Source organism: Saccopteryx bilineata, chromosome 6 (assembly GCF_036850765.1).
Source record: "Saccopteryx bilineata isolate mSacBil1 chromosome 6, mSacBil1_pri_phased_curated, whole genome shotgun sequence".
Lineage (NCBI taxonomy): Eukaryota > Metazoa > Chordata > Mammalia > Chiroptera > Emballonuridae > Saccopteryx > Saccopteryx bilineata.
In genome coordinates, this window is record NC_089495.1 from 101,316,984 (window position 1) to 101,332,048 (window position 15,065).

The 15,065-nt window shown below is 37.6% G+C and overlaps 1 protein-coding gene across 5 annotated transcripts in view; it reads left to right on the forward strand.

Annotated features, from left to right (window-relative positions):
- The window catches only part of DGKH (diacylglycerol kinase eta), a 236,050-nt gene that overhangs the window by 169,630 nt on the left and 51,355 nt on the right, over positions 1 to 15,065 (forward strand). For all 5 annotated transcript variants that reach the window (XM_066234070.1, XM_066234074.1, XM_066234073.1 and 2 more), the window contains 2 exons: positions 7,227 to 7,312; positions 14,211 to 14,310. In XM_066234070.1, the coding sequence (XP_066090167.1) occupies positions 7,227 to 7,312; positions 14,211 to 14,310 (186 nt within the window). The remainder of the gene's footprint in view (positions 1 to 7,226; positions 7,313 to 14,210; positions 14,311 to 15,065) is intronic.

Genomic DNA, 15,065 nt, shown 5'->3' on the forward strand with positions numbered 1-15,065 from the left:
TCCGGGGCACTTGGAGGAAACTCTCACTCACTGTCTGCGACCAGGATATCCGGCCAGCAGTCTCACGCTCTGAGTGAAACCCCCAACCGCAGGGAAAAGTTGTAGCGTTGGAATTGAGTCACACTCCGTCCCTGTGCGCGGCTTTTGCAAGGCGCTGGGGCGGCTCGAGATTCCGCTTTGGCCCACACAAAGGCCCCTGACTCTGCCCCTCTGTGCGATAACACGGGCGCGCACTGCCGAGGCACTCGGAGGAATTGCTCACTCCTTATCTGCGTGCGCAAACCAGGATATGAGGCCGGCCGCGGTTCCCTCTGAGTGAAACACCCTCCAGCACGGAAAATCTCCACCGTTGGAATTAGTTCTCACTCCCTCCCGTGCGTGGCTTTCCCAGGAAGAAATTCTCGCCCACTAACTGCGCACCGACCAGGAGACCTGGTAAAATGGCCGCTCTGCTTTTCTTTCTTTGTTTGGGTTTGGCGCAAGTGTTAGCTTGTATTGCCCAGGTTGCCACAGGATCAGATTTTCCTCGACTTGGATCTCTGTGCCACAGCCTGGTTTGGCCGTTTGTGCTGCGGCAGCCTGGATCTATTCACCCCCTTTGCCCTCCTCAGTTTCTATATTCACAGTTACCAGAGAAAGCCGCCCTGTTTAGGTTAGTGAGGAAGGAGGAGCATTTCTTACTCCCTATTTCCTTCGGGGTTTGGTTATATATTTAGCCAATTTTTCACTCAATCATACCTTTGGGTGTATTGCGAAGCATCTGGAAGCTCCAAGTATAGGTTTTTCTGTTTCTGGTTGAAGATCTTGTTGAGTTTTGGGGGAGATTTATCGGTATCGCTTCCTACCCCGCCATTACTCTGACGTCATCCACAAAGTACAAATTTTGTAGTCCTGCCACCCAGGGATAATTACTATTAAAGATTAATATATTTACTTTTTTACTTGCAGCAGCTTTTTACTTATAATACTATTATATCCAATTATCAATATAATGTATGTTTTTTTTTCTTTTTGTGACAGAGACAGAGATACAGAGAGAGGACAGATAGGGACAGACAGGAAAGGAGAGAGATGAGAAACATCAATTCTTTGCGGCACCTTAGTTGTTCATTGATTGCTTTCTCATATGTGCTTTGACTGGGGGGCTACAGCAGACCGAGTGACCCCTTACTCAAGCCAGCGACCTTGGGTTCAAGCTGGTGAGTCTTGCTCAAACAAGATGAGCCCGTGCTCAAGGTGGCGACCTCAGGGTTTAGAACTTGGTTCCTCTGCATCCCAGTCCGATGCTCTATCCACTGTGCCACCGCCTGGTCAGGCCATAAGGCATGTTTTATAAGAGCCAATCTTTTTCTCAACAGTATTTTCATAAATGTTATTTTTTCTTCAAAGAGACAAAAGGAGAAATTCTTTGCTCCACTTTAGAGCTGTTTATTTCTAGCATTAAAAAATGTGACAGTTTACTTTTATCCCATTATGGTCACTAAATATAAGGCACAATTGTAGCAACATGGAAAAAAAACTCTTTTTTTAATATAAAAAGGTTTTGAATGAACCTTCATTTATTTTGGTTTTTTATTAAAATATTTTACAACAGCCTGACCAGGTGGTGGTGCGGTGGATAGAGCTTCGGACTGGGACGTAGAGGACCCAGGTTCGAGTCCCTGAGGTCACTGGCTTGAGCGCAGGTTGCTGGCTTGAGCAAGGGGTCACTCGGTCTGCTGTAGCCCCTGGTCAGGGCACATATGAGAAAGCGGTCAATGAACAACTAAGGTGCTGCAGTGAAGAATTGATGGTTCTCATCTCTCTCCTTTCCTGTCTGTCTGTCCTTCTCTCTGTCTCTCTGTGTCTGTCACAAAAAAAATTTTTTTTTAATATTTTACAACAAAGGGATAGAATATCTTAAGATTACGGGTTAAATCAATGTTCTGCATCACTCTGACCAGTGACTAAATGACGTTTTTGCCTTGAAAACTGCAATAGCGCCTGCCTGTGGTGGCGCAGTGAAATACAGCGTCGACCTGGAATGCTGAGGTCGCCAGTTTGAAGCCCGGGGCTTGCCTGGTCAAGGCACATATGGAAGTTGATGCTTCCTACTCCTCCCCCTTCTCTCTCTCTCTCTCTCTTTCTCTCATCTCTCTAAAAATGAATAAATAAAAATCTATAAAAAATATAGTAAAAAAAAAGAAAACTGCAATAACAGTAAGCCGCACCTTCCTTCCTAGCTCAAGCTAATTTTCCACCTTATATATATATTTTTTTTAAATAAAACATTCATTTTGGATTCCCTTATGACTGTGAAATTATTACTTTAAAAAGTTTTTTTAAAGGACACAGAAGGCAGTTGATCTCCCTAATTATCTGACTGACAGCATTCTGCTGGCATCGTAGAATTACAGCAGGGGTCGGGAACCTTTTTGTCTGAGAGAGCCATGAACGCCACATATTTTAAAATGTAATTCTGTGAGAGCCATACAACAATCTATGTACGTTACGCATTATCCAATAAAAATTTGGTGTTGTACCAGAGGACAGCTTTGATTGCCCCCAGCCAACTGCAACATGAACATGAGCAGTAGGAAATGAATGAATTGTAAGACATGAGAATGTTTTATATTTTTAACGTTATTTTTTTTATTAAAGATTTTTCTGCGAGCCAGATGCAGCCATCAAAAGAGCCACATCTGGCTCGCAAGCCATAGGTTCCCAACCCCTGAATTACAGTGTAAGGAATTGTGGCAGTTTTGTTGATAGATTTCTTACCTAACAGCCATAAATAAGTAATTCTTTTTGCTGTTATACTGTGTTTTTTTGGGGGGGAGGGGAGGAGAGAAGGGAAAATAGTGAGGAAGATTCCTACATGTGCCCCAACCAGGATCCATTTGGCAACCTTCATTTGGGGCCAGTGCTTGAATCAGCTGAGCTATTTTTAGTGCCTAATGCTCAAACCAACTGAGCTATCCTCAGCACCCAGTGCCACACTTGAACCATTTGAGCCACTAGCTGTAGGAGGAGAGGAAAGAGAGAGAAAGAAGCAGATGGTCACTTCTTTTGGTGCCCTGACCAGGAATTGAACCCGGGACATGTATATGCTGGGCCAAGGCTCTATTTACTAAGCCACCAGCTAAGCCTTGTTGGATTTTTTAAACATTGTAAAAATAATGGTTTCATGATTTCCTTCAGTGACAATGATCTATTTAATACACAATATTAGAAAATTTATTGTTTACATTTAACGTGTAATCTTTATGGCCATCATGTTTTTTTCCTCTAACCCTCTGTGAATAAATATGTATCCCTCCATTGGCAGTAGGCTGCTACTTCACTTCTGTTCCCACCTGGGATCTAGCTTAGGTATCACTTGCTCCAAGCAGCCGTTCCTATCTTTCAAGTCCTAGGACTGTGTTCTTTCTTCTTCAGTAGTTCCACAGCCCACTTCACCTTCTGTTATCTCGGTACTGTCACACTGTAAAGGTCAGGCAATGTGTATTATTCCCCCACCCTATGTTGTCATCTGACACTATGACTGGCAAAATAATAAAATTTTTCTTGTTAAATTTTGATCTAAAAACCAAACCCTTGTGAAACAGCAGGTATCTTGGCATCAAAGCCTCCCAGCCTTGCCTATTTCTTAGAAGCCAGATTACTACTGCTTCCCAATTGGATTAAAAGCTTTTTGATACAGGAGTCATATTTTTTTTATTTCTTCTGTATCATTTCCCAGTCATACAAGTCTAGTAAGTGAGCAAATGCATGTTCGTTAATGCCAGGTAATCAAAGAGAAAACGAGACTTGCTGTACCTCCATCATTGCTCTGAAAATGGGAAAGAAGGGCTTTAAATTCACTGGAAACAAAATTTTTCCTATTAGTTTATTTTTAAATATACTCTGATAGAATAATAAAAGTTCTCTTTCCTCAATTCTGCCGTTTTCTAGATGCTTGGTAAATAGCATGCTAAGAAATTGTAACTTAATTCTCTCTTTCATTCATTTAACAAGATTAAGGGCTTGTCGGTACCAGGAACTGGAAATAAACGACTTACTCGCTCGCTTCAGTCAGCTTAGAGTGGTGGCTTCCGAAATGTGCGCCAGGGCCCCTCAGGCAGCCCATGCTTTCAGAAAAAGCGTGGTAATACTCAACATCTTTTGGATGCTGTACACACTATTAGCTTGAGGTCGTGCACAGTTTAACGTGAGGCTCCACTCCATTCCTTTCAATCCCATCATATTTTTGTGAAGCTGGGTTTTCAGTACTGTAGTGACTGTGGTAAAAAGCAAACACCACACAAAAATTTGCATGGAATAGGAAGTGAGGGTGTCATGGTCTCATGTGATTCCAAGGTGTCATGTATATGGTGTTGACAAGCTTGCAACTAGTTATTTAAAAAAGAAATAGAATGGTTTTTATTTAATGTATTGTTTTTTCAAATGTTTATTAAGTTGTTAGATATAAATATTTATTCAGCTTTTTAGATATTTCTTTTAGACTAAGGGCACTGTGGCAAAAATCATTAAGACATTAAGGATGCCGTGAACTCAGAAAGTTTGGGAGTCTCTGGTGTAGTGAGAGGGACACACAAGGAAATGACCAGTAACATTTAGGTTATTTTCAGGGTGTAATGGTTGCATGGAAGAGAGGGTGCTTGGCCTGGCAGGTTCAGTGAAGTCTTTATAGACAGAGTTGTGCCTCAACTCAGTTTTCAGCACAAAAGAAGAGAAGTAGAGATGAGCCAGTTGAAAAAGCATTGCACAGAGCATGACAGAAGGTGCCTTGGTAAACGTGGGGCACTGCAGGTCGTCCTGTAAGGTTGGAACAAGACGTGCAGGGAAGAGCACTGGAAGACAGGACCGAAGCGGACAGAAGGTCAGGGTGTGGAGAGTCCTGGTTGTCGTGGGAGGTCTCCCTTGTTAGCTGAAGGGCTTCCATATTAACTGGAAAGCAGGTGGAATCCACTCAGACATTGTTAAGCAGGGATGCGGTATGATTAGATTTGTGGGATTTTTTCGTTGTCATTGTTTTAAAAAACACTGTGAAGTGAAGTGAAGAGCAGTTTGAAAAGGATCAGGAGAGTCGTAGGAAGCCCAACACAGAGTTTTCATAATGACACGTGTGAGAGATGGTAAAGTTTGTGTTTAACAAATACAGTTAAGCAAAGACCAGGACTTGCTTGTGGGGGACAGTGTGGTGGGAAAGCCCCAGCATCCTCAGACGTGGCCCCCAGCTGTGTATGGTACACAGTAAAAAATGTTTTTATTACCTTCCTTTTGTGACTCTGCTAAATGATTACATAAGAGGTTAGTAAATGATGTCAATAATTTTATCATTGGACATATAGGTTATTTCATTTCCCTCTGAAAAAGATTGTATTCCTTGCCTTTGTTTATTTTTAAGGACAAAATCTTGGATTTTTAAATGAAAATTCAAATGGAATTAATGATAATTTTTAATACTTTTTCATACCTTCTTAGGCTTCATGACAGTCTACCCTGTAGGGAAAAGAAAAAGAATCTTTTTGAAAAAATACTTCATTTTTCCTTTTCAATGTATTTTCCTTTTTCTGATCTTAATTGTAAAGATGCAGTTTTTAATGTTTAGACCAGGAGATAGATAAAGTGGATTTGTGGGTCAGTACAGTGTTGTGTGAAACTTCTCCCCACTTTTCTTCCACGTAAATTTTTATTTTTCTATGTGTGGTCTGCTTTTGAAAAAAGTAAGGTAGAAATTTAAAAGAGTAGCAGCATATCGAGTAGCCACTGGTAAAATTGTATGTTAATCAGAAATGAGGTCCCTTTGGGAAGAGGCTAGTCAGGAAGGCTTTATGGGGGTGTGGGTAATTGAATCTTCATTTAGGGCTGAATAAACTGATCCTGATTGGTAAAAAGCAATAAAAGGATATCTAAGTCAGGCGGAAAAGCACAAGAGGCTGGCCTGCATAGAACAGATGGTTTATAATGGAAAATTTTGAGCCGTGTGACATGGAATATATTTGAGGCAACCATTTGATGGAAGGCTTTTAATATGAAAATGTTTAAATACTGTGCATATTTTCATGTATTAGGAAGGTGTATTCCTTCAACAGAATATGAAAGGTGAGTCAAATAGAAAAGGGAATATAGGACTCCTTTAGCAGTTGATTATTTCATAATTTGAGAGAAATACTAGGTACACAGAACAATGTGTATACCATATATGACACCTTGGTCAGCTTCCACAAGCTAAATGAACCCATGTAATCAACCACCGGATCACAAGGCAGCATTACCCAGCACCCCAGGCCTCTTGTGTTCACCACCCCCATCACCCATCCCGTAACCGCTATCCTAACTTCTAACAGCATAGATGGGTTTTGTCTGTTTTTGTACTTTATAAAATAGGACATTTTGTATGTACTTCTTTGTTTCTGACATTTCTCATTCAACATTATGTTTGTGAGATTCATCTATATTGTGGCTTAGTTATAAATCATGTGTTCTCATTGCCCTGTAGTTTTCCATTGCACAAATACTACAAATTGTTATTCGTTCTATCATTGTATGAGTGCTACTGTGAACATTCTAGTACATGTTTTTTGCCAAGCACACATCTGCATTCTTTTGGGCGTATCTGTGGAAGTTGAATCGCTATCCTATGGTAGTATGCCTATATTCAACTTTAGCAGATACTACCCAACAGTGCTGTAGCGTGTGTGTATCAGTTTGCTCTCCCACCAGCAATGTATGAGAGTTCTTCTGCTTGTGCCAATATTTGACATTTTCTGGTTGTTGTTGTTTCTGTTTTAGCTATTCTGGCAGATATATAGTGGTATCATATTGTGGCTTTACTTTACATTTGCCTGATGGCTGATAAGGTTGAACAGCTTTTCATCCCTTAATGGACCATTTGGATAGCTTCCTCTTTAAATGTCTAGTCTTTGGCCCACGCTGATTAGGTTGTCTGGCATTTGTACGAATACTTTATATATTCATCATTTTGACATTTTTATGTAATGTGTAAAGGGTTTTTATGTTTTTTTGAAGAGTATAAATTAAAGAATTCCTGAAACTAAGAGCCTTTCACAAAAGGAAATATTTATCTATTTTGTATCATGACTCTGTATTACATATTCACTGTAGTCATTGTCCTGTGTCACATGTATCAGGATGGTTCCATTTTTGAAGCAATAATAACTGAGTTGTATACCATAATTGCCAGCAACAATAACACATGCAGTTTTTAAAATTTTTTTCAGATGACAATTTATGAAGACTCAGTTGCAGCTCATCTTACAAAAATCCTTAATTCTGATGAACATGCAGTGATCATATCATCTGCCAAGTGAGTCACAGTGCAGCCCTGACACAGTTACGTGTGGAAACGAAGGGACAGCTGGTTCCTACCATTTACGTTATTTCCTCGTCACTTATTTTCCAAAACATGTCCTGGTGTAGTAGCTTATAGAATTAGACAAACTAAATTTGCACTTTAAAAAATTACTTTAGCATCTTCTTTGCAATATTTAGAGGCTAGTTATTAATGCTTAATTTGAAAGATTTCTTTGTCAAGAAGGTACAATAAGTGTTTAATTACTCTAAGTTCCTATTTAAAGAACTACTTATGACTTATTATAGTATAGAAAACATTTCATCATAACTTATTTCCATAAACATTGTTTAGGAACTGTTTATTTCAGGAAAAGGTAAACAATGATGAGATTTTTTTTCAAAATTACTCTTCTCAGCATGTTTAAGTTGAGTAGTGGAGCCAAAGCTACTTGATTTCATTATCTCCGATGTTGCCTGGCTGGGATTTAGAATTTAGTTTTAAGACATCCTAAACTGAAATGATGAAGACTGGAAAGTCAACTAGAGGAAGAGATAAAACCAGCTGAAATTTTCAACTGAGGAGCAAAAGTAAAATAATGCTTTAGGACTCAGGCTTAGCAAGGGAATATTGCTATTAAGCAGAAAGAGGAGAAAAAGAAGGGGAAGGAAGAAAGAAGGGGGATGGGGAAATGATAGAGGAAAAAATATACAAATTTTAGTATGGTATATGCTTAATTTTCAAAAAATGTCAAGGAAAGACAACTCAGCATAAATAAATTAGCTTGTAATAAATGTATAAGTGTATAAATGTAGTGACAATTGCTTTTGATGCTGTAACCTCTAGGAGTAGGATTCAGGACTGAGCAATAGGGAAAGAGTTAAATGACTCTCAAGAGAAGAATACTGGTGTCCAGACAGGTGGGCTACAGACACTGTTTGATGAGTAGTGCTGTTAGTGGTTTTTATGTTGTTGTTTGGTTGGGTGTTTTTTAGTGAATTGTATTGCTTTAAGATGAAATGTGCAGATCTCCAGTTTGTCCCAGGCCTCAACACTCCTTATTGTCTTCCTCACTTTAGGCCAAATTTATATACTTAAGTTATTTTCTTAAGCACTTCCTAAATTACTTCTTCAAGAAAGACATGTTACATTTGCTACCTTTGTCCTATGAATCAAATTCTTCTTCATAAGACATTGAAAGGAAAGATGGAAAGCTGATTAGAACCTTTTTAAAGGTATATAAAGTTATAAAAGAATGATTCTTTAATACAGTTAAGTAAATATTTTATCTAGTCACATTTAGTAATTTGGAGGTTAGCAAAGCCTTACTATTGGCCTTCATGTGTTTGGTGTGTTTGATTACTGACTCCTACACATTCTATATATTTAAAAATATTTTCTGAATTGAGATATACTTGACATAACATTGTACTAGTTTTAGGTATACATTATAATGATTTGATATATGTATTCATTACAAAATTATTACCACAATACGTTTAGTTAACATCTGTAACCTCATGTAGTACATGTTTTCTTGTGATAAGAACTTTTAAGATCATATATATAATATGATATATTTATATATGATATATATTTTTAAGATCATATATACATATATAAATATATATATTTCTCTAGTTTTCCTATTATTTTATTCTATTTATCAATAGTTCAATACCTCTTTGGCCTATGATGAGAGCAATTTGGTTGACAATGCGTCATCAATTTAAAAAATTCTTGAGATATTTTTGTTTGTTAAGAAATTAAATTTAATGGGGTGACAGTGGTCCATAGGAACATGTAGGTTTCAGGTGCACAGCTCCATAACACATTACATTGTGTGCCCATCACCCAGTAATGGGAGTCAAATATACAGTGACAAAGCTCATATTTTTAATTAAATGGAATTAATGTTATGAAATTTGGATAGATACAAACAGGATCATTTTGGTTTTTTCTCCTTATTTTGCTTAAATTTAATACCTGTGAAGACTTTTTTTTTCAAATAAATGCTTATGCAGAATCCTAATATTAAAAAAAATTAAATTGTTTTGTTTAGGTATAAAAAAATGGCCTTCAATTAAATAAAAATAGAAAATGCTTTAGTCTAAGATTTGCACAGAAGTAGTGAATTCTAAAGTAAACATTTTGTCTTTAATATTTCTAATGGTTATTTAGCATTAAAATTATAGTTTGTATTTCTAAATAAATTTGAATCAGGCATTTGTGGAGTCTTTGAAATACTTTTGCAAAACAGCTTGAAAACCACTGGAGTAAGTCACAGTATTGCCTTCAGTCGGAGTAAACCCAGGATCCTGGTTGAGACATTTGCTAGCGTTGTGACCTATGTCTGTTTAATAATGAAAAGCATGCCTAACCTTCCTCCCTCAAGGAGCTGTTAGAACTAAGTTGAATAATGAAATAGAGCTTCTAAATTGCAGAATGCTATATTAAATCATTAAATCATCACCTCATGTTTTTCCCAATTACATTTAGAATTTTTTTCTTTTTTGACCTTGACCTGGCTCCTTGTCTAGTCTCTATGCCCAGAATTCGCTTTGGACTTCTCCCTGACTAGCCCATTGGCCTTTTAGCAAATTCTGTTCCAATTCTGGTCCCCTCTCCTCACTCACCTGCACTCCTAGGCTTGCATGGCTGCTCTGTCCTCCTCAGATTAAAATTTTAAAGAGATTCAAAACAGAAAAGAGAGTACAACATGGACAACATGTAATAACTTTGTATCCATAATACATTTTAATTTAATTTTTGTTACATTTTAAAACATACAGAAAGTAGGAAGACTGGTATAACGATTCCCCACTGTCATTCTCCAGTAGTAGTTACCAACCTTTTGTCAAGTACTCCCTACTGTCTTTTGCTACAGTATCCCTAAGAAATTGTTTTATTCCCCTTTCAGTATATATGGATATAAAATAATCTTTTTAAAAAATATAATACAATTAATAATATTCTATATTACTCAGTCCATTTCCCCCAGCTATCAAAGGCGTTTTTCTTTTGAAAACATTTGATTTGTTTAATTCAAAATCCAAACAAGTTTCATGTTTTGCATTTGGGTGATATGTTCCTTTAAGACTTGTAAAATCTATAATAGTTTTCCACTGCTTTAAAAAAATTTTTTGTTATTAAGGTATGACACATATACAGTGAAATGCCCAATCATAAGGGTGCAACTTAGTGAGTAGAAAAAGGAATACAGAGCCTGACCAGGAGGTGGTGCAGTGGATAGAGTGTCGGAATGGGATGTGGAGGACCCAGGTTCGAGACCCCGAGTTCGCCAGCTTGAGTACAAGCTCATCTGGTTTGAGCAAAGCTCACCAGCTTGAGCTCAAGGTCACTGGCTCGAGCAAGGGTTCACTCATTCTGCTGTAACGCCCCCCCTTCCATGGTCAAGGCACATATGAGAAATCAATCAATGAACAACTAAGGAACTGGAACGAAGAATTGATGTTGTTTCTCATCTCTCTTTCTTCCTGTCTGTCTGTCCCTATCAGTCCCTCTCTCTGTCTCTGCCACACACACAAAAAAGAAAAACTAATACACACACATATTCACATCCTTGTAACCACCACTAATACAGAACTCCCTTATTTTGTTATTACCATTTAACTGATACAATATTAAGACAGACTGTTTTATTGCTCTTAAAACATGTTTATATTTATTGCATAAAATAGTAATTCCCAGTAGCCCAAGTTGTTTTTAACTATTTTTAAAATACTGAAAATGCTCATGGAAAGGCTACACTTATTAGCATATATGATATGCAGGTTAGCTAATGTAGTTGATATATAGGTTAACCAACATATCAACATTTCTTTGATGGAATTTTGTCAGTTCAGTGTGATAACATGAGTTCTTGTCTGAGCATTAGAAGCACCAAGAATCAAAAGTGCTAGTTAATAAGCAATCATAGGTGCTGTGAATAAAAGTGAAAAGCAAAGTTATTAAATACATGCACTTTGTTCTGTGGACAGAACTTTTCAAATGGGATCACTGGCAGGGGAAAAAAATTAGATTGGAACCATTGTCATAGAACCAGAGAATTTTAGTTTTCAACTCTACCTGAGAGATTGTTGGGCAACCCCAACAATCTCTGAGTGGAGGAGGTAGGGTACATAGCAGCTATTAGAATCTTGCCTCAGATCACACAGATAGCTAGGGTTTGTTTATCTATGAGGCTTTGATGCTTTTAAATTACCTGTAATTTCTGACTTCAACTTTTTATATCACACGGAAAACGAATTTTTCAGGTTCTCATACAGTGACCCCTGCCTGCCAATGTGTGGTTATGTTCGCACACCATCACCATTATTTTTCTTAATGTGCTGTTTGTGTGTTTTATTGTCATTGGCTCTTATTTAAAAAAAAATAAGTGGAAAACTGATCAATGAAGGCACTGCTACTAGTGATAAGAAGTATAGATCATGTATGTAGTGTAGTTGAGATGATGGTGGAGATCATCAATCTTGTGAAACGTGGACTGCTGGCGGCTCCAGTGGTGTATTTGGTGCACGCCGTTAACCTCAGCCTCAGAGAGATACAAGTTTAGAGACAAAATGCTGGCACTAGTTCATCAAAATTATATATTAACTTTAATTAAGGATGTAAATAGATATTTAATTTTTTTAGCTCTGTGGGAAAATCCATGTTCCACTTTTATTTATTTGGTATTTTGCACATGTTTTCTGGAAGTCTTTATGTATTAAGGTGGGAAACTGTATCAGTTGGAAAATGTCTTTTGTGTTACTATAGCAAATACATCTTAAAGTTTTTTTCCCCCAATCTGTAAGTTCGCAATTGGTGTGACTTTGAAATCATGCTATTTTTTAAATGTATTTATTTCTCTTTTTAAAAATTCTAGCTTTACTATTTAGGTAAAATAAAAAGTTAGTTCATACCTTCATAATGTAAGTGCCCTAGATCCTCTGGAATATGGAACTTAATGGGCCGTACGATAGATAATTCTTTCTGATTCTTCCCACCACCTCTGTGGCGAGCATTCTCCTAACAGACTCATCCTCTGTCTGTCAGCTTCTGTCCACCTCGCAGAGCTGAGGAAGGGCATCTCTGCCGCCCCTCTCCCTCCTGGGCGGATGGACCAACAGGCTCTATCCCTAGGAATTAGTCCAATACCAGCAGGTGTAGCTATCATAATGTTACAGCATATGCAAATTCACAAATCCAAGAGAAAGTTAACAGTAAGACAATGTTGTAATAATGGCAAGAAAACTTCTATTTTGTATTTACATAAAAGAGAAGGGAATGTCAGTGCCTCCTTGCCTGAGAAGTGGGATGTCTTAGAGAAACTGTCAGTAAGGCCCATGGAAGAACTTCCAGGTTTGTCTGCCTTAATATTTCAAGAAAGTCCAGAAAAGTGTTATATGTGAACAAAGAAGACAAGACTTGATATGAAGCACATGTCAGTGAGCTAGATTCTTTTTAGAAATTTGGATATAAAAAGCCATTCAGAAAGGTTGCAGGTTGGGAAACACTACATATTGTCCAAGAGAAATCTAGAAATGGTTGACGAAAAACAACAAACGAAGCAAAAATTGTTAGGGGTAATGCAGTTATTTCCTTCAGTGCAAAGGTTTGGCAGGGGGGCAATAGCTATTGAATGGCTCGATTTCATAATACTTAAGCATCTGGAAACAACATTTATGTCACTCACATACCAGAGAAAATTGTGAGTGTAACAGAAACTATATCTACTAGAACCTGTTTTTCCCCCTTCTTCAAATTCCTCAGTATATATCAATGATAAAGAGAAATATTATTTTTAAATTAGTCTGATTCTATTTTTAGAATCACTGTTAGTCTTTGCTACAGAAAGTTGGTTAAATAGTACCTTCCTGCTGGTTGCTATTTTCAATCTTATAGCTGCAAAGACTTTTAAAAACAGATTTTTATTAGTGTTTCAGATCATTTTTTCTTTATTTCTACAAAGAAACCAAATGTAATTTAAAGAAACAAAAGGGTAAACCGTATATACTTCTGATACTAACAAGATCTGAATTAAATCAATCTTGCATGTTATCTTAAGGAAATGAACAAATTTACAGAAAATATAACTCAATTCAAGAGATGGGTTGGTTTCTGACATAATACACGACCTCTTTTTAGGAACAATGCATTAGCAAGATACCACTAGGATGAATAGTAGAGTGACAGTGACTTCAATGACAATCTTATCCTTGTTTGATCAACTCTGCAAGTTATTATATGATGTTTAGGAGATAATGCTTTTTAAAATGGGATCTAAAAATACTCTCATCAAGATATAATTTGAATGTTCAACAAAGGCTTGTTAATTACCTTTAAATTGCTTTTATTTACATTATGTAGAACAAGATTTACTCACGTTATCTGTTCATCACTTAGTACAGGGGTTGGGAAACTTTTTGGCTGAGAGAGCCATGAACACCACATATTTTAAAATGTAATTCCGTGAGAGCCATACAATGAACCGTGTACCTTAGGCGTTATCCAGTAAAAATTTGGTGTTGTCCTGGAGAACAGCTGTGATTGGCTCCAGCCACCCGCAACCATGAACATGAGCGGTAGGAAATGAGTGGATTGTAATATATGAAAATGTTTTATATTTTTAATGTTATTATTTTTTTTATTAAAGATTTTTCTGTGAGCCAGATGCAGCCATCAAAAGAGCCACATCTGGCTCGCGAGCCATAGGTTCCTGACCCCTGACTTAGAATGTGTGGAAATTATCTAGAATATGGCAAACAGCAGATGGAATTACGGCTTTACATACAAATGATCCCAATATTTTGAAAGTTTGCTTAGTTGTGCTTATTTTTAATATGTTTATAAATGAAAACAACCCAGGCTTACTGTGTTTACTGAATTGCACCATGTCTTTTCTTCAAAGGATCCTGTGTGAAACTGTTAAGGACTTTGTTGCCAAAGTAGAGAAGGCATATGAGAGAACGTTGGAAAATGCTGTTGTAGCTGATGCTGTGGCCAGTAAAGTAAGGACACACTATCAGGGCGTGAAAGATTTTTACTAACAGTGTTAACATTGAACTTGTTTTACAGCTAAATTGATTGAGCGGTTTTCCTGCCAAAGCATAAATGAAGAGAAAAGTTACTTTTGAATCAGATATGACAGTTTAAAAACATTCTATTTTATGGCTACACTTTAAGGTGTAGGAAAACTGCATTGCTGAAGACTGTCTGACACACTCAATTTTATTATGCAACTCCCTGTTCCCGCTGACTGACATCTCAAAGGAGAAATACACAATAGTCAGGTGGTGGGTGGGGTGGGTTGGAATGCTGGGTGTCTGAGTTCCAGTGGAGAGGGGAATGGTTTTCCATTTCCAGACAGACTGGCCACCCAGGTGCCTCCCAGCACAGTTCCTCGGATTCCCTAGATTTCACAGTCCTCAGTACCTTTCAGGGTTCTGTTTCTTGCCTTAATATTCACAGAGTTTTTCCCGTCAAGAACTTGCTGCGGCTCAAATAAGAGTAAATCAAGTTTATTGAACCTTAAAAGCTACTGCCTGCTTTTCTGTGTTCATGGCAAGATGTTTTTACAAAGGCTTGGTTCTCTTGAGTTTGCAAAGAAGTGATCTCCCCAGATTCATGCTTTAGGTGGTGGTTTATTTGAGTGGAAGGAAAAGAAAATAGAAATAAACATACATTTGACGTTTGCAGCCTCTTTCCCTTGTTTTTCTAACTCTGGAGAGCTTCAGAAAACAGAAACCCTCTCCCTGACACATTT